General features: G+C 38.9%; 2 protein-coding genes and 1 long non-coding RNA gene across 3 annotated transcripts; all 3 read right to left on the bottom strand.

Moving 5' to 3' along the window:
• Positions 1-235: 235 nt before the first annotated feature.
• On the bottom strand, positions 236-5,334 carry rpl13 (ribosomal protein L13). The gene is made up of 6 exons (XM_082522890.1): positions 5,235-5,334; positions 4,687-4,804; positions 3,713-3,854; positions 1,628-1,801; positions 843-899; positions 236-438 (listed from the first exon to the last, which is right to left on the bottom strand). The coding sequence occupies exons 2-6, from the start codon at positions 4,788-4,790 to the stop codon at positions 280-282; spliced, it is 636 nt and encodes a 211-aa protein (XP_082379016.1). The 5' UTR covers positions 4,791-4,804; positions 5,235-5,334; the 3' UTR covers positions 236-279.
• A 2,792-nt stretch (positions 5,335-8,126) lies between these two features.
• Positions 8,127-10,103, bottom strand: LOC309704443. Its single transcript, XR_014276262.1, has 2 exons — positions 9,479-10,103; positions 8,127-8,819 (listed from the first exon to the last, which is right to left on the bottom strand). It is a non-coding gene; the product is annotated as an uncharacterized lncRNA (long non-coding RNA).
• A 1,057-nt stretch (positions 10,104-11,160) lies between these two features.
• On the bottom strand, positions 11,161-15,472 carry gcshb (glycine cleavage system protein H (aminomethyl carrier), b). The gene is made up of 5 exons (XM_082529841.1): positions 15,115-15,472; positions 14,016-14,095; positions 11,673-11,736; positions 11,446-11,577; positions 11,161-11,268 (listed from the first exon to the last, which is right to left on the bottom strand). Exons 1-5 carry the CDS (start codon positions 15,254-15,256, stop codon positions 11,174-11,176), a joined length of 513 nt encoding a protein of 170 aa, XP_082385967.1. The 5' UTR covers positions 15,257-15,472; the 3' UTR covers positions 11,161-11,173.
• Positions 15,473-17,874: the final 2,402 nt, after the last annotated feature.

Genomic DNA, 17,874 nt, shown 5'->3' on the forward strand with positions numbered 1-17,874 from the left:
ATTTGATTAGAATACATTTATCTACCGAGTTCTTCCTTCACTCGTGCTCTCCAAGCACCTCTCCAGGTTTTATGAAATGCAACCTGGTGGTGTTCGTGTGTAATGTTGCTGACAGAAGCGCACGACTTGGCTCTCTCCCTGACGAAGAAATACAATTTTGCCAGCTTATCTATGATTAGCTCGTGAAAACTGCCATCTGTCAATCTAAATGAGATTCATGACATTCACACCTTACTCTTTTTAAACACTTTATTTTGCAAAGTTCCATAGTGACTATTTTCACTTCTTCTTCTCCACGTCCTGCTCAGCAGCCTCTTTGGCTCTCTTGGCACGAATGCCGAATAGACGAGCATTAGCGCGAGCCATACGCAGGCTGGCGAAAGCCTTGAAGTTCTTCTCATCCTCGGAGATAACCCTGGCCTTCTCCTTCTTGTGCACCTAAAGAAGAAAAACAAAATGAGGGTTAAGACACACACCGAATACTGCAAAATGAGGGTTTTCTCCAAATCCAAAAGCCTGAGTCTAATTTTGAGAATTTAACATTTTGTGAAAATCAGTTCAGCTTTCTAGCTGATTTTTTATTTTTGTGAACAGCAGTCATCAGAAAAAGGGTTCAAGTGTTTCATCAAAGAAATACAGAGATTCCGGAGATTTGTCATCATCTGACTGCTGTAATGCAAAATGTTCAGACGGTTAATGCATCTTTTATCAGTCATTACTTCTGTAATACTGGTCCAGGTAAAACTGGCCAATAACGTCAGTGAAAACAAATTATCATCAGCCGTCTTAATCCTCATCTATAAACAGATACACAGGGTAACCTTGCAGGAGCTGTCACTTACAGTTCTGATGGGCATGACTGGACCAGTGAGCTGAGTGGCCATCTTGAGTTCCTCCTCCTGAAATGACAAAACAGTTAAATATTTTTAAAGGGAACAGACAGCAAGACTTTTCACTAGGGCATCAAATAAATGCTTATTAAGACCGTCTGGTTTGATTTCAATCACCCCAATGGGAATTGTACTTATATATTCACATTTAAAGGTGGCAGAATGTGGGAGTGCAGCTCATCTCCAGCAGTCAGCCTGGAATTATTATACTGATGCACGGCTGATTCGGCATGTTTTAATAATGATCTAACAGAAACCTTGAATTTCATCAGTACGCTTCATTTTCCAAGCTTAACGGAATTTCATAATTAGCAGACGTGTCCCCAGGTTACCTAGGTAACCTTAAATCCCATGGAGTCTAAAGGAAGCAGCCGAAAAGGTATTCAAATATCAAATTATCCTTAACACATAAAAAACTGCTGTAGTCTCTATAATCTCTTCTGCGTCTTATTTTAAAGGCATGTGCAAGTCTTATTTTAGCCATTTTTTTAATACATTAAAATTATTTTTTAAGTAATTTTAAATAAGGAAACGATACATTCACACCAAAGAGGGCTTCCAAAACTGTGCTTTTTCAGTTTCTATATACAGCCAACTCCTACTGGTCACATGCTTTGGTTGAATGCTTCAACACTTGTTTTTTTTCCCTCAGGAAAATGAGCCAAACAAACAAAAAGTAAATTAATAACAAGGAGAAACACCAAAGTCTAATCTTTGTGTGCCATGTGAAAACTTACAGTGCTGTCTCCCTTCTTGGGGGCAGAAGCCTTCCTAGGGAACAGGATGAGCTTGGAGCGGTACTCCTTCAGGCGCTGCACATTGGCCTGAAGAGATTCTGTGGATCTGTTGCGGCGGCGAGGGTCCACTGAGATGCCAATGGTGCGGGCCGTCTTTTTGTGGATGCCAGCCGCCTGCGGGAACATTAGCACAGGAGGACTTGATCGTTTACAATTCTGATTTTGATCACGTGCCCTGTACATGATAAAACACTGATGTCAAGCTGTCAGCATAAAATCGCTTCCTTTTCAAATAACAAATCTCAGCATTCAGAAAATGCGTTCAACGTATTCATCAAGCAAATGCAGCAGGTCCAGAGATTTGTCATAATCTGAACTGCTGTGATGCAAAACAAAGTGGTTGTTACATTCCTGAACACGTCTGCCATCAATGGTTAACGCGCTTGCTGGAGACATTTTATAGTTCCATGGGATACAGGGTCACTTGCAAAAACAAGATCACTTACTAGCTAGGGCTGCCACAAACGATTATTTTGATAGTCGACTAGTCACCGATTATTTTTGCGATTAGTCGACTAATCAGATCATCATCCACTGGACGTAAAACTACAGCTTATATAACTATCATTAGCTTACAGCTTTAAGCTTTTAAGGTGCTAACTAAAAATAAAGACAAGATGATAGTTTATTCAATTTTAATGAAATTTGCAGATTGTTTCGGTAAAGTTTAATAAACTCCTTGCTATCTAAAATATAACAGGACACCGGGGTATATTCTCCAGCATCTCACACTTCTGATAATCAGCTGTCTGCTTGACATTTATTCAGCTGTGTAAAAACTATAACTTTAATCTCAGCCAAACCGATTTACTCAGGAACAAATAAAATACTAAAAAAAAAAAAAAAGCCAAACAACAACATTTTTAATTTATCTAAGTGACTCATATATATTTAACCTGAGTCGCGAAAGACGGCGGTGGGTTTGAAAACAATTTGCGGGGAGTCCGGTGTTCTCACGGCGCTAGTGACCTAGCCCCCGGCTAGCTATCGAGCTAGTGGGTAACAGACGTCTCCGAAAACGTCGGAGCGCTTTTGAAAATATGTGGTGTCCTGATAAACTGAGCCGATATTTGAGGTTTACACAGCTACATTCTCGCCTGAAAATATGTTAAACGTTTATTTTGTGACCCAGAAAGAATAATAAGAGTAATATTAAAACTAACTAGCTACCGCCATTGTTGGAAACTAAGCTGGGCCGCGCTATGAATTCTGGGACACAGCTACTTCTTCTTCTTCGGGGTTTAACGGCAGCTGGAATCCTTGTACATGCAGTGCTGCCATCTTCTGTTTCAGTCCGTTATTACACTCTTAAATCCTGCTATTATTCCTGCGTCTTTTGCGATCTTACAAAGCTTCAAACGACACGTCGACTATTAAATCAGTCGTCGACGATTTTGATAGTCGACGTAATCGTGACTAGTCGACAAATCGTGGCAGCCCTATTACTAGCGATGGCCAATGATGAGAGCACAGCTGGCTATGACTTAAAAGTTCATGGATATTCATTACTTAGCTGATCAGACTCTTAGTTTAGCTCTCTTCATGATTAATTTTATGGCAGATAAATGATTTGATTTATACGGTTACACATGCATGAAAACACTAAAACTTGAGAAAACAAAAGTAGCCCTCGCGCTCGCAGCAGTTTCTGATTAAAGCTTATTTACTTTCTTCATACAGGGAGAACCTGATATTTTTGCCAAGGTAAAGGTTGACAAGATCATTAAGGTCTTCTACAGCCACAGTTCTTTGACTTGATAGTTTGTTCAAGTTTCCATCCACAATAACTCTAAATATCACTTCTGAAGTTTTTAGCCTCTAGCGCTTCATTTTGATATAGAAATAAACTTCCACCAGACAAAACAGTTGCCAAACATCAGTTTGCCTGCAGCACTTGTGTGCAAGTGTGCATTTTAATTAATGCCGCACTGAATGTTTCATGTAACTTTAACAGTTTTAGGTCTAAAGAAATTAAAGATATGCTTTACCTTCTAATGAAACATTTACAGAGAACTATAATCGTACCTTCAGTTCCTCGAGGGTGAAGCCACGTCCGGAACGAACCTTGGTATGGTACCTGATAGTGGGACACCTAACCTGTGGCCTCAGTGGTCCAGCGACAGGGCGAGGAGCAATGCGGCGAGCTTTAGCCTGACGAGCCTTTCGCCTGAGGAAAAAGTCGGAAGTTTAGATCAACCAAAAGACCTTCTTAGACATCTGTAAGGACTCACAGTGAACAACTTCCTCGAAGGAGGATGTACTTGAGGGACAAATGTGTTTGCCTCTGAAAAGTAACTGACCCAAACAAAGACTGCCAAATAGGAAAGTAAAAAAGACACTCATAACATTCACTTCTAGGGCTGACACCACATGTAAAACACCAGGACACAATACATAGCATAACGCGCCACATAAACCATTAACTGCTAGAAAAGACTCCAGTCAGTTGTAGGGTCTACTAAGATTCACAGTAGAAAGTTACATCAGCTCTAAGACTACAGCGTCATGCTCCAACCTCAGTCTTATACCTAATCAGTGAAATATCAATATCAATTAAAAGAAGAAAAAAGCAAAACAAAAAACATTAAGTTTGCTGTATCTGCTTAGTTCAGTATAACTTTGCAGGTAAACAGATATGCCAAAATCGTAAAGACTGTCCTGCTTGACCAACAGCTTGATCAGCTGAAGTGGTGGCTCAAATCAAACAAGGTACAGTTACTTCAACCACTTTCTCAGTTTGTTTTATTTAATAGTTTAATAATGTCTCATGGGACTGAGGGACAGTTACACGCACGTTCACATAATACACGGTAACTACAGAGTATAAGAAACGTCTGTCAATGTAAATATTATATTGATGTACACATGGGATCAATCCTGGTTCCACAGGATGGTCTAGTTATCCTTTACGGGCCAAAAATTCCCACCATTTGAACCGAATTCGATGCTAACCATTTACGGGCACGCTAGCTCAAGTTAGCATACGTCCATGTCCTCACCTGCGGATCTTCCTGGCTGGCTGGTTGAACCAGGTGCGCACTCTTTTCTGCCAGTCTTTATGAAAGTGAGGGTTCAGGATCATTCCATTCCGGCTGGGGGCCATGGTTGCCTGCTTCCCTGCAACACAGCGTGGCACATACACATGAGCGGATCGTCATGCCGGCGCACCTCCGCTTCATACAGTGCTAAGATGCTAAGCTAAAGCATTAACGAGGGGTCCGGCTACTTTCATGCCCCGATAATGTCCTTACAAACTACTACATGTAATAATCCATTTGTCATCGCCATTTCGGCATTCACGTAGGTTCATCTTTATTTAGTAGGACAGTGTTTAAACATAGCTACTGACAGCCATCGCTTCACCGGTCATCTCCATAAAAACATTAGCTACTTAGCAATTTAACACAAAAAATCATGATAATAATCACCTTATTTAAAAGATGACAAAAAGCACTTTTTCAGACTATAAGCTAAACTCACAAATACAAACAGAAAATCGAGGATTGAAACGGATTTTTGAAAATCTTTGGAGGATAACTTCACATACCTACAAGGGAGGAAAATGGCCGAAAGGAAAAAGGAAGTTGTAAGGCGGTGGATTGTGGGATATGTAACAACCAGCCAATCAAAGAGTGTGTAAAGGAGCATTCACCCCCTTAAAAACGGAAACGGAAACGCCAGTCATAAGCGGTACTTCAAGTAATCTAGTGTAGAATAATAATTTATATCGTCTTTAGATGAGCAATACTAGGCTACGGTGAACATTAAGTTTCATTTCTATACAGATAGTGAAAAATGACACTTAACAAACCGTGCAAGGATAGAAATGGGTCGTTTGAGGCTTTAGTAGCTTGAGAATCGCACTTTTCATCTTTGAAAATGAAATAATTTAACGGGTGCCTTTTGTATTCACTTGGGTTATCTTTGTCTAATATTACATTTGTTTGATTTAATGATCTGAAACTTGAGTGAAATATGCACAAAAAAACTGTTTTTTGTTTGCAGTATCTTACATACGGATCAGCAATGTCTTTGTTCTATCGATTATATTTGTAATTATAACATAAAATATCACTAATGGCAGGAACCGAGTTGTGAAAAATGTTAGGATTGAACAATTTTCCAAAACATATGAACATAACAAAGTATAGAAATTCAGTAAAAAAAAAAAAAGTATATTTTTAAAAATCAAAACGTACTGTATTGTGCCCACGAAACTTTCAGGGCTATACCTTAGTTCATGTCCAACCACATGTACACAGATTTAATCTTTAAACTAGTACAACTGTGTTTTAATAACAGGCTAATGAAGAGAATATACCATAATTATGAGTTATGGAACTGATGGCTGGACATTCTACTTCAGGTTTTTCTGACAGAAAATAACTGAAATCTTAATTTAAAAAAGAAAGCAAGAAGAGATTAGGAAGGGGTAAAGTGCTTTTTCACATCAGTGTATTTTCTAATACAGTTAGTATTTTAATTTTTTGGTTGAAATATCTTCAGTCGGATGCTTTTATGGTATATTCTACCTCATTAAAGCGATCAGCCTGCTATTAAAGGCTGTTAAAGAGCCTGTTTTCCTTGTAATCTTGCTATTTTCAGAACAGACCTTGTACTTGACTTTATCTAAAGCCTCATTGTAATATGTAGCATAATAAGGCATTAACATGCTAAAACCTGGGCCTGTTCAAAAAAAGGCAACTGCATCAGCACCTCATGGTGCATATGGCATATCCAACAAAGAGGTACAAGTTCAGGAACTCAGCAGTTCTGTCGGTAAATCAATTTTCAGACAGAACTGCTGAACTGCAGCAGATGCATCCAGTTAACATTTTTTTAATTAAAAAATAAATTATTAGGTATAAGCGTATGACAGTCATAATGAGCAGCATATAAGCTCCCACGAGTTTGTATAACATTATACAGTCACTCAGTGAGAAGCTTAAACCACTTGTAGTAATTTCAAGATAAAAAAAAAAAATAGTGTAATATGTGATTGTGTTCATTTTTTTACTATAAAGCTCTTAAATTGCATATATGTTTACTGTGAGTCTTATTAATTCTAAAATCAATGTAGTAATTCAGTGTGTGGTTTATTTAGTTCTGATTGAATTTTGCAACTGTCTATTTGGCTCTTTTACAGAAGCTATCCTATCACCATGTCAGAGAACAGCACACCCTGTATTTGGGTGTATACATATGCTCAAGTCAGTGAATGAATTTAAGTCATTGAAAGAAAGTATCATCTTATTGGAGAATGCCACCATACATAAGCTTCCCCATGAAGCTGTTGCTTGAGCATCGACAGAAATGCACTTTGGTGTGGATGTTATAATTATGAAAAGTTCCAGTCAGTTAATAAATATAATAATAAATATACAGCTGTAATATGTTCTGAGAACACCCTTGGGTTGAAATTTTGAGTTTCCTTTTATTTGAATGAGTGTCCTATAAAAGGTTAAGGTGATTTATTTACATGGGGGGAAAAAGTCACCATTTTTTTTTAATTTGCTTTTTCCTTTTTTGCAGTGTAAATATATGAAAATTACGGTGGCCCCTAGAAACAAAGCACGTACAAATTCCAAAACACATGCAAACTAAAAAACACTTGCAAACTAAAAAGCACATGCAAACTCCAAAACACGTACAAACTCCAAAACACTTGCAAAATCCAAAACACTTGCAAACTCCAAAACACATGCAAACTCCAAAACACGTACAAACTCCAAAACACTTGCAAACTCAAAAACACAACGGAAGTGCTCCAGGACGCTAGGGGCAGTGTTGAGCTCTATTTGCAAAATAAACTGCAAGTTTGTCTGTATGGGACGGTCTAGTCTCTGTCGCGCTTCCCAGGTTGCCTAGCAACCATGATACTAACCGCTGGAAACGTGTCATACAACTTGGTTTGACAGAAATGAAGGAGAATATATTTTGTTCATTTGTTTGTTTGTTTCTACAAGAGCTTTGTGTGATTTGATAAGTATCTGAGGCTGAGACCACAGGACTGTAAAACATGATTTTTGGGCTTCATTTCTGTACTGAACAGTTATTTAAGATTAGTTAGTAAATAAGAATTAGCTAATGTTGTTCATGAGACTAAAGTCATATCACTTTGGTAATGTAAATATAATATGGCCAATATTATAGTTATTATATTAATCATTATTAGCTATTACAGCAGTGAACATGAACTCTGTGTCAAATACTGAGCTTCAGTACAGATTCAAGTTGCAGTTATGTCTTATCACCTTAAATCTTCACTCAAAGACAAGTATCTTTGACAGTGCATATATAGGTGTATCATATATAAGAGACAAATGTTGTTCCTTCATGTTGGCATTACTAAATTTGGCTCATTGCTTACATATATTTATAAAAAGAAAACGTACAAGCTGTGATAACTGTTTCTGATAGAATGAAGAGTAGACTGATATATGAAATATTCCTTTATTGGGTGAGAAAATCAGACCATGTCATAACTGCTTTAAATCATACAGAATAGATATCAGAGCCTTAAACAGGCTGGCTTCTGCTAAATGGGTCAAACTGGGCAGAAAGTATACAAACACATAACATCCTTATAGAATATGATGTAACACTATAGATCAACTTACCTCAGAATATATAAAGCATATAAACAATTACAGCAATATGATGCAACAAACACAGCAGTGCTACTAATCCAAAATACTCAAAGCTTCATAGAAGTGGAACAAACATTTATTTTTAGCTCCATTCTGCTGCTGATACATACTTTAGGTTTCTGAATATTACACTTGTTGCTGCCTTTCATAGTGTGTAACTTGAAGGCCCTGAGTACTTTCTCCCACACTGAAAGCACTGGGAGGATAAAATTATTTGAACATTACCTAATAAGACTGATTCAGGACAGACAGTTATGTTAAACTTTTCTAGCAGTCCTTCACAAACAGGGAACAGTCTGTCTATTCTCTCCATCTGTCAGCTGCTGCTGGCTCTTCCTCCTCCTCTTCCTCACACACTGTTGAGTTCGGTGGATCATCAGGGATGCAAAGCCTCACAGATGATGTGCAGCAGTGGGTCCCTCAGTCTGTCCTCACTCTGGACACTTGCAGTTGTCACACATGGAAACCAAATGTGTGATAAGCTGCAGGATTCAAACACAAGTGTAACTTATAAACACATGTTCATACTTTTATTCCACAATCAGAGAGAAAGAAAAAGAGAGCGAGTGCAGGACAGACAGACAGGTTAAAGTCTCAGGTGTACACACTGCTACACAACAGCACAAAAGAAGGAGGATTTAGCTTGTGTTATTACAAAACAAGAAGAGTTCCCAGATGGTACAGTGGACACATGTGTGACTGCTGTGATTAAAGCATCTTTCTTTCAGCTTAACGAGTGAACCGTCAGCTCGTTCAAACACACGTTAAAGTCCGTTTGGCTCGACACCACCGAACAGAGGCAGCAATATAACATAGCTAACGTTAACAGTGCAGTGAATCCTGCTTGTGCCGTGATATTCAGGACTGCGAACCGAGCAGCATCACTGACTTTCAGCTTGTTGTGTTTGTGGATATATGACTGACTTTAATTATCCACAAAATCATCACAATCTCTGTAAGATTAAGGTCGACTATATATATATATATTTATTAAAGTAAAGGCTTTAAAACCAAGTTAATTCTGAAAGTACAAACATCGCTAATGTCAACTTTCCCGACATGTGGCCAACAATAATGGTTTCATGTTCTTCATTAAAAAAATATTTGCGCATTAATAAGTGACATAATATTCAGTACTTACTTCTGAAAGTTTACTCTTCCTCCGCTCCGCTTCCACTGTTTTTTTTTTTCGGCAAAATTATCCACACCACCACCGCACTATGAAGTCTGGGATATGTTGGGCCATGAAGGCTACACCGACCCATCCTTAAAATTCAGGGAAATTAAGGACGCATTTCAGGAATTCGGAAAGCCTTCTCTTGTCGCTGTGAGGTAATCGGCCTTAAAATGCGGCCTTTAAGGCTGCAAACCCCAAATCCGGTCATTGGTACTTCCTGGCTTGTGTAGTTACTAGGTAACAAAAGCTCAACACTGCCCCTAGCGTCCTGGAGCACTTCCGTTGTGTTTTGGAATTTGCATGTGTTTTTGAGTTTGCAAGTGTTTTGGATTTTGCAAGCGTTTTGGATTTTGCAAGCGTTTTGGAGTTTGCATGTGTTTTTTAGTTTGCAAGTGTTTTTTAGTTTGCATGTGTTTTTTAGTTTGCAAGTGTTTTTTAGTTTGCAAGTGTTTTGGATTTTGCAAGCGTTTTGGAGTTTGCATGTGCTTTTTAGTTTGCAAGTGTTTTTTAGTTTGCATGTGTTTTGGAGTTTGCAAGTGTTTTGAAGTTTGTACGTGCTTTGTCTCTAGGGGCCACCGTAGAAAATAATATAGATTAGGCACAGGTTTCTGTAAGAGGAAACAAAGATGTTCAGGGACTACCCCACCTGCAGTCCTACAAAGGTGTTGGAGTCATTTGAAAACCAGCAGAATGACACTAATGTCCATGAAGCTAATTAAATAAAGAAAATAACCCAACAACATTACCATCTTCTGCTTTGAATTCCTCTCATTACTCAATCACAACTGTTTTTCCCAGGTTTTAAAAGCCAACTGAGGGTCAAACCGGCCTTTTCAATCCAACGGAGGAATATGAAAAATGGTTGTTACAGTCAGCAGCAGACACTGGTGGTGAACACACTGCAAGAATAAACTGAAAACAACCTATTTAGACCAATCACAGTCTTCTCATTATCAACCTGAATGTGCATGTTTTTGTTCAGTCATTGATTTTAAAACCACTGCGGCATTAATCATTGATTAACTAGCTTCGACTAACTCAGGCTATCATCACCTGAAGGCAAAGGTCAAAGTATTTTAAACTATAATAGACACACACAAAAAGCTGCAGTCTGTCCTGGCAGCTCATATGAAGCAATTTGGTTTGAATGTGTCTGTCTGAAGAGCTTCAAAAAATATTACAGCTAAAGGTGTGCTGTCACTTTTGCCCCGCAAATAGGTCCCTACATGTTCACAATACACACCTCTGTGATTACTTGCCTTGCCAAGAATGCGAGAAATGATTCATTTCCCAAGTTTGAATACAACAACCCAAACAAAATGCCCACATTTTATTAAATGGATTTGAAACAGCACGTTCAAGTTGTTTAACACATCTGTATATTGGTAATGGAGCAAAGCACCACAAACAAGACCCAATAATACGGACAGATCTTGAGATTAAGAGCCCTTTAGATGTGCTAGTTGCTTAACAAAAAGGAACTTTCTAAGTGGAAGCTGTTACTGAGCATTTGTAGTCGAGTATTTTAGTTTGAGGACACAATTCCGGTACTAGAATAAATACCACAGATGAATAAGTGTGACACACTACATGTTAGTAACCTTGCAGGGACTAATCTTTGACTGTGATTAAATTACAAAGCAAAATGAGTTTATAATTTTATTCAAGTGATGTGACAAATTTATCATATGCAGCTTGATCCATGAGGCCATCAAGTTCTTCGGGCTTTTCGATGGTCATCTTGATTATCCATCCTGAAAGATAAGAGTTTGTTTATTTCAAAATCACGAGCTGTACTTGCTGAAAAGAACGAGCTGTAATTTTACTTCTTTGTAATACTGGTTTGGCAGGTTGTCCTCTATCCTGCAATTCTGAGAAATCACAAGGACAAGTGTACTGGCAAAGTACGACATTGGGTGGTGAATGCTCACCCTTTGCATAGCAATCTTTGTTCACAAGTCCAGGATTTTCTGCCAGCTCTGTGTTGATTTCAGTCACCTCTCCTGTTAATGGTGAGTACAGCTCGCTGGCAGCCTTTACACTTTCCAGTGCACCAAACTCATCTGCAACACACATATACACACAGAGGAAAAACACTTCTTATTTCAAGACTAGAATCAATCACTTGATAAATATGTCAAAAATTCACAGCTCTTACCCATTTGTTCAAGTCTTTGGCCGACTTCAGGGAGTCCACAGTATACCACATCACCTAATGCTTCCTAAAATGACAAAACAAACTATATGACAAAGTATTATAGATAACCACATGGAGGTTGTCCAAGAATCTTTTTTTATTTAAGATTTAGAGAACTTCATACAGTACTTCAATATCTAACAGCACTGTAGGAATACAACGCTTATTTAGGGGGGGTCTAATACTATAATCAGTTTATTGTTTTAATAAGCAGTCAGCAACAGCAGGATGGCTCAAAGTAAAGAGTCCCTGTGTTCAATGATCACAGTACTGAAAACTGTCAGTCTGGTTTTTACTGTTCTGGATCATTTTATTGTCCCAATAGCCAGTTTACATAGCCAAGAATCAGAGCCTGGGCCTCCACCCCTGCCCACCCTGTGCCTGACCCCTACGGCACCTCCTGGGGGTGGTGGATCCACAGAAGGAAAGGGACTCAGAGTGGACTTGCTGCTCCTCCACATTGAAAGGAGCCAGTTGAGGTGATTCTGGGATCTGATTAGAATGCCTCCTGGTTGAGGTATTCCAGGCATGTCCCACCGAGAGAAGGCCCCACAGCAGGCCCAGTGTGGTGAGATTACATCTCTCACCTGGCCTGGGAACGCCTCTGTGGCTGGTGGCTGGGGAGTGGGAGGTCTGGGCATCTCTGCTTAGGCTGCTGCCACCTTAACCTAGCCCCAGATAAGCAGAAGAGGACGGATGGATCATTTTATTTTAAATTGTTCTAATGCATGCTTCATCCAGGTAAGGAAATCTCACAAATTCTTCTCTTTTCAGTGAAGGATAAACACAAAACACAACGTCCAGATGAACGGAATCAATTTCTGGGAATTACTTTTAGACAGTTCATGAAATTTGTTGCCAAAACAGTAAGATTTCACCAGATAGGTTTAAAATGCTGGCAGTCTGTAGAGGGTACTGCAACAGAACAATATACTGTAAATTTGGCTTTAGCTTTGTCACACTTTTATTAACTGCTGCCTGCCACAGTTAGCTTTAACAATGCTTTCACAGCATAAATGTGAAACTCAACCTTGTCGATGTTATACTAAATTACCTCCAGCTTATTAATACAAAATAACCCTGAAAGAATTCAAAAAACATTTTCAGGGTTGTTTCTTAGTTTAAAGACATGGATGTTTCATGGATTCATTAGTCTTTTGTAAGCCTCATCCTAAGGCTATATTGAAATAGTGAAAAAGCAAGGATGGGTAAAATGAAAAGATTTTGAATTTGATGACATTTCAGAAAGACGGCATTCTGCTGCAGTACCTCCTACTTTGAACCTCCCAATCAGCCGGGCCTTTGTGTGTGTTCTACCTGTGCCTGGCTTTCCTCCACGTGCTTCTGTTTCCTTACACAGATCACAGAAGCTTGTTAGGTTAACTAGTGACCACAGGTGTGGAAGTGAGTTTGCATTAGCCCTGTGATTGGCTGGTAATCTGCTCAGGACCCTGCCTCGCATCCTATGACTCCTGAAATAAGGCTCCAACTCCTGGACGGCGTCAGGTTCAGTGGCCTCAGGATTTCATCTCTGCTTTTTGCAGATGATGTGGTTCTGTTAAGAGTCATCGAGCGAGAACTTTCAGCTTTCACTGGGGTTGGTCTGCAAATTAGTGTGATGTGGCTGGAATGAGAATCAGGACCTCCAAGTCTAGGCCCATGGTTCAAAGCCCTCCAATGTGGCTGATTTAAAACAATTCTGAAAAGAATAGTTGTCCAAAATTCCTTCACAGTGATGTGAAAGCCTCGTGTCAGTTATTGCAAACTGATTGCAGGTGTTGCTTCCAAGGGTGGAAAAACCAGCTATAAGACTTATGGGACAATTACTTTTATTTCCACAGGTAGGTTTGGGTTGTATTTTGTCCCTTAATAAATCAAACTGCATTTAATATTTACACAGATTGTTAGATAGTCTCAGACGTGTTGCAACTATGCAACAATAAAGAGAGGTGAAGGGGTCAGATACTTTTTCACAGCACTGTATGTCAGGTGTAAAAGGGGTAGCAGTAATAACGATTCTTTAAAAAGCTAGATTCATGTTTAAAGATATTCCAGTATACATTCAAGTCCTTGAATGTCTCCAAGTGTCTGCCCAGTCCTGCACAATGCTAGTGATCAATTGTGTCAAACATTGGCCATAAAAGCACTAAATTAGCCTGTTAAAGCACATCAGTTGAGGGCAAAGACCAGCTCTAAAGTGCACACTGCAGATTTTTCTACAGACTATTTTATTGCTATTTTTAGATAGTAATAGTTAAACCTCTGAACCACGGGAGCCATAAATTAGTAGAAAGACAAACCTACCTGGGCATAATTGCTGATACCAACAATGCCAACACCACCCTCCACTTGCACCCACTCGTGCTTATCTGTGAACTTTAATGCTACAGAGAGAAAAACAAAAGGAGAATTAGTCTGGAACAGATCAAATGATTATGTTTAAAGATGAAATTATAACAGTATGAACCAGTGGAACAGTGATGATGCTTTTGATTCGCATACGTCAATTTCTTGACAAGCTGTTACATCAATGGGAAGCCCACCAGTTGTGTGCTGTCTACAAGAGCTAACTTTGAGGCATTTGTGCGGACGTCACATCCCCGTTTTTTGGCTTGGTAAATCTTCAATTTTCACCATCACTGCTTTAACACTAACCACAGCTGACAGAGCTGCAGTTTTGAAAAGAAACACTGAACCATTTTGATTCAATGCTCCTCATGTCGCGTTTACCCTGCAGGAGAGAACTGTAATGGCTCAACAGCTTCCAGTGTTGGCACCTGACCAACACTGAAGAATACAAGTTCAAACCAGAGTGAACTATGCAAGATGATTGCTAAGGAGTACAGTAACTGCCAAGGCAAACGGCTCAAGAAACGCTTTCTGGTAACTCATTTGCTTCAGGAATATTTTTTTAAGTATGGATATCTGATAGGGTGGTGTCTGTGATTTAGAATTAATGAAAGCTACATGATAGTCATCCCTCCCCTGCCATTTGTAGCTCATGCCCAGTACCAGCACTGACTTTTGTTTAACAAGCTGCTTCTGGCTGCACGAGACTCGGGTAATTGGTCACCATCACAATTTAGAGCTCGTGCTCCTCTCACAGAGAATATATATACGGCCGTCTGAACCCTTTAGCCAGCATAACATGTGGTGGCTAATTATCTGCACGTAAGCTTCGGTCTGTGAAGCTTCTTTAAAGTTAAAACAACGTTTTAGTTGTCTTTCCTCGCGCTTTTCTCTGCCGCCCTGTGGGAAAGTGACACAAACTGTGTGACCCCTTTTATTCCCACCCATTACAGTCAGGCAGGAATGTGTGAGCAACCCGCATGTAGTACCATTACAGCTCATTTGGCAAGTCTGGGTTATTATTATTATTATTTTTTAAATGTATTATATTTACCTGCAGACAGGACCGAGGACGTGCTCAGCGTCCGCGGGGAGCCGCTTCTCCACTGCAGCCGAGTCGCTGAAACCTGCGAGAGCTGAGGCAGTCTGGGCGAAAAGTTTGCAGACAGGCACCGCAGAGCTGCTCTCATCGCCATCTTCACTCAGTGTGAAGCCACAGTTTGATCGAAAGTGAATCACTTGACCGCGAGAGCGCGCACCATCCCACTACACGGTGTGGGAGGTGAGAGACCCGGGGCCAAAAAGCTCTCAAAAGTGAGTGAATGCACACTTAAAAAAAGAAATGCTAATTATTCAAAGTTAATGGGGTCAGAAGAAAATGCTTACATGTTCTACTTAGGTACAGTAGATAAGGCGGCACATGGCTGTTACGTTTGCTCTGTCTTTCTATTGAAAAAAATGTATAAAACGATAATATTAAAACAATAATCGCGATAACAGTAATATCAATAACTGCAATTTTCTAGTTTGAAATAAAACTGACATATTCAAGTGCCTGCGTAAAATTTACCTGTCGGATAGCAGCCTATTTAACAGGGGCGTTTCCAGGATTTATTTTATATGAGGTGGTGGTGACCCCAAGACTTTAATTTCTGAGAATTTCTTTTGCAATGGCAAAAAGAAGAAAAAAAAAAAGAGGAGAATGTCCATGAAACAAGTCCGTGAAAAAAACACGTTTTCTTTTTATATTTACTAAAATTTTATTTATAAATTACTTTAAACACCTGTTATTGAAATTAACTAACTACAACAATGAGTGCTATCTGGGAATTGTGATCACATGCTAGAAAATATCAGGCTCCTTATGTCTTACAAATTTATTACATAAAAAAGTTGTGCTTCACAACAGTGTAAATATATTTTGATTGTAAAGCCGAAGTATGATTATAACATTTTTGCTTGAGTATAAAGCATTTCTTCATTTATTTTAAATATTTCTTGCCACTTTGTAAAACAAGTAATCCAGTAATACACTTTTAACAGATTCATGCGTTATTGGATCATTGCAGCTGCTGACGGTTTGAATTACTCGTGTATTGCTGGGTAGATTGATCTGTGCAATTGCAGTTTGTCTGCAAAGTAATAAGTAACTTATTCTGTAAAATAAATAGTATGGTGCGCAAAGTACTCTATTTACATACAAAGTATGTTAGAGAAGAAGCAAATGTACTTATACTAAATAAAGTGCAGGTACATTTAACCTGTACTTTAGTAAAGTACTTAAATAAATGTAATAAGTTATACTATACTGTTCCTATTAATGCGCTCATCCAATGGGCAAAAATCTATGTTTCTAATCAAACAAAAGTACCTTTTGCCTGATGAAAAAAAAATAATTTTCCATATAAAGGTTGATACTCGTCAGCTGTGCAAATCTCAGTGAAACAGTCCACTTATGTGGATTCTGTTTCCTGTGAGTGCAGCATGAATTTATGATGAGCTGTTTACATTTAAACTATACACAGGTTTGCTCCTGCAACTGCTTTGTACATTTTATGGAGAAAGGTTTTGTTTTTTTGTTGTTTTGTTTTTTTAACATGACTACAGAGAATAATAAAATGATTTTGTAGTTTCTTTGGTAGTATATAAAGCAGTGGTATAAACAGAATTACTCAATAAAAAAATGAAAAACTGCTGCTGGGACTGTGCAGCTGTGAAGGCTGTGGTGTCTCAGTGTCTGATGTATGAACATAACTCTGGCATCACTGCACTGGCTTGTAGGGAAAAGATTAGTGATCTGGTTGTCAAGCTGATGCTGAGGCTCAACCTACACCGGAGCTCAACTGGTCCAGAAACAACTGCTGATTCTCTATTTGCATGTGAGCACTTTGACTTTAAAAGCATAAATAAAATAAATAACACTTCTGGATCAGAAGTGTTGTTGGGGACATCAAGGCGTACCTTAAATGTATGAGCAGGCCTAGTTTGTTTAAGCAGGACATTATGGGAGTGGAAAAAATGCTTTCTTCTTCAATACTGACAGCTCCCAACTGCAGAAACCTCTGGCTCTTGACCACAGTCTGGGTGACAGAGATTAAAAGTCATTGGTTCTTGACTCAGAGCTGTTTGTGAGAAAAACAGAGCAGGGCCTTGTTTTTGCCCTTGAAGGTAAACTTAATCTTAAACTTTCAAAAGGCACAAGCTAGAAGAGTTTTTACCCTCTCCAGCCAATGCTTGGTGACACTTAAAATGAAATTGATCATACACAGAGCTCCAGTGATTGAATCTACCATGAAAAGGGACTTTTTTTAAAGCCAAGAGCAACAACACAAAATACTCTGAAAACAAGATAGTAGGGTATATACACTTGATGCTCCAAAAGGGAGACAAAGTGATTGAGAAACAATATCCAACCTTCCTCCAAAACCGTTTATTTTAAATTTCCTAACTTTTCTTGCATGTAAACAAATATTTAAAATGTTCTTTTAAAGAGTCTTGATGCATTCTCAATCATCCAGGTAAGTAAATCTCCAAAAGTTGATTCTGTTCATCTGGACGTAGCGTTTTCAGTGGGTGAAACGTTTCCTCACTCATCCAAGTGACTTCTTCAGTCTCAGCTGACTGCAGGTCAACATAAACGTACATTTGCATAATGACTGAAACTAGCTCACTGAAGGAACAGTGGGCTGGGAGGTCACCTTCATCATAATTATGCAAATTCTCATAACCATTGATCAACAACCACTGATCAAGGCCCACTGATCAAAGACCACTCAGTTGAGATGCATTTTTTCTAAACACTGGGCCTCTGTGG

Source organism: Aulonocara stuartgranti (assembly GCF_965226115.1).
Source record: "Aulonocara stuartgranti genome assembly, chromosome: 1".
Lineage (NCBI taxonomy): Eukaryota > Metazoa > Chordata > Actinopteri > Cichliformes > Cichlidae > Aulonocara > Aulonocara stuartgranti.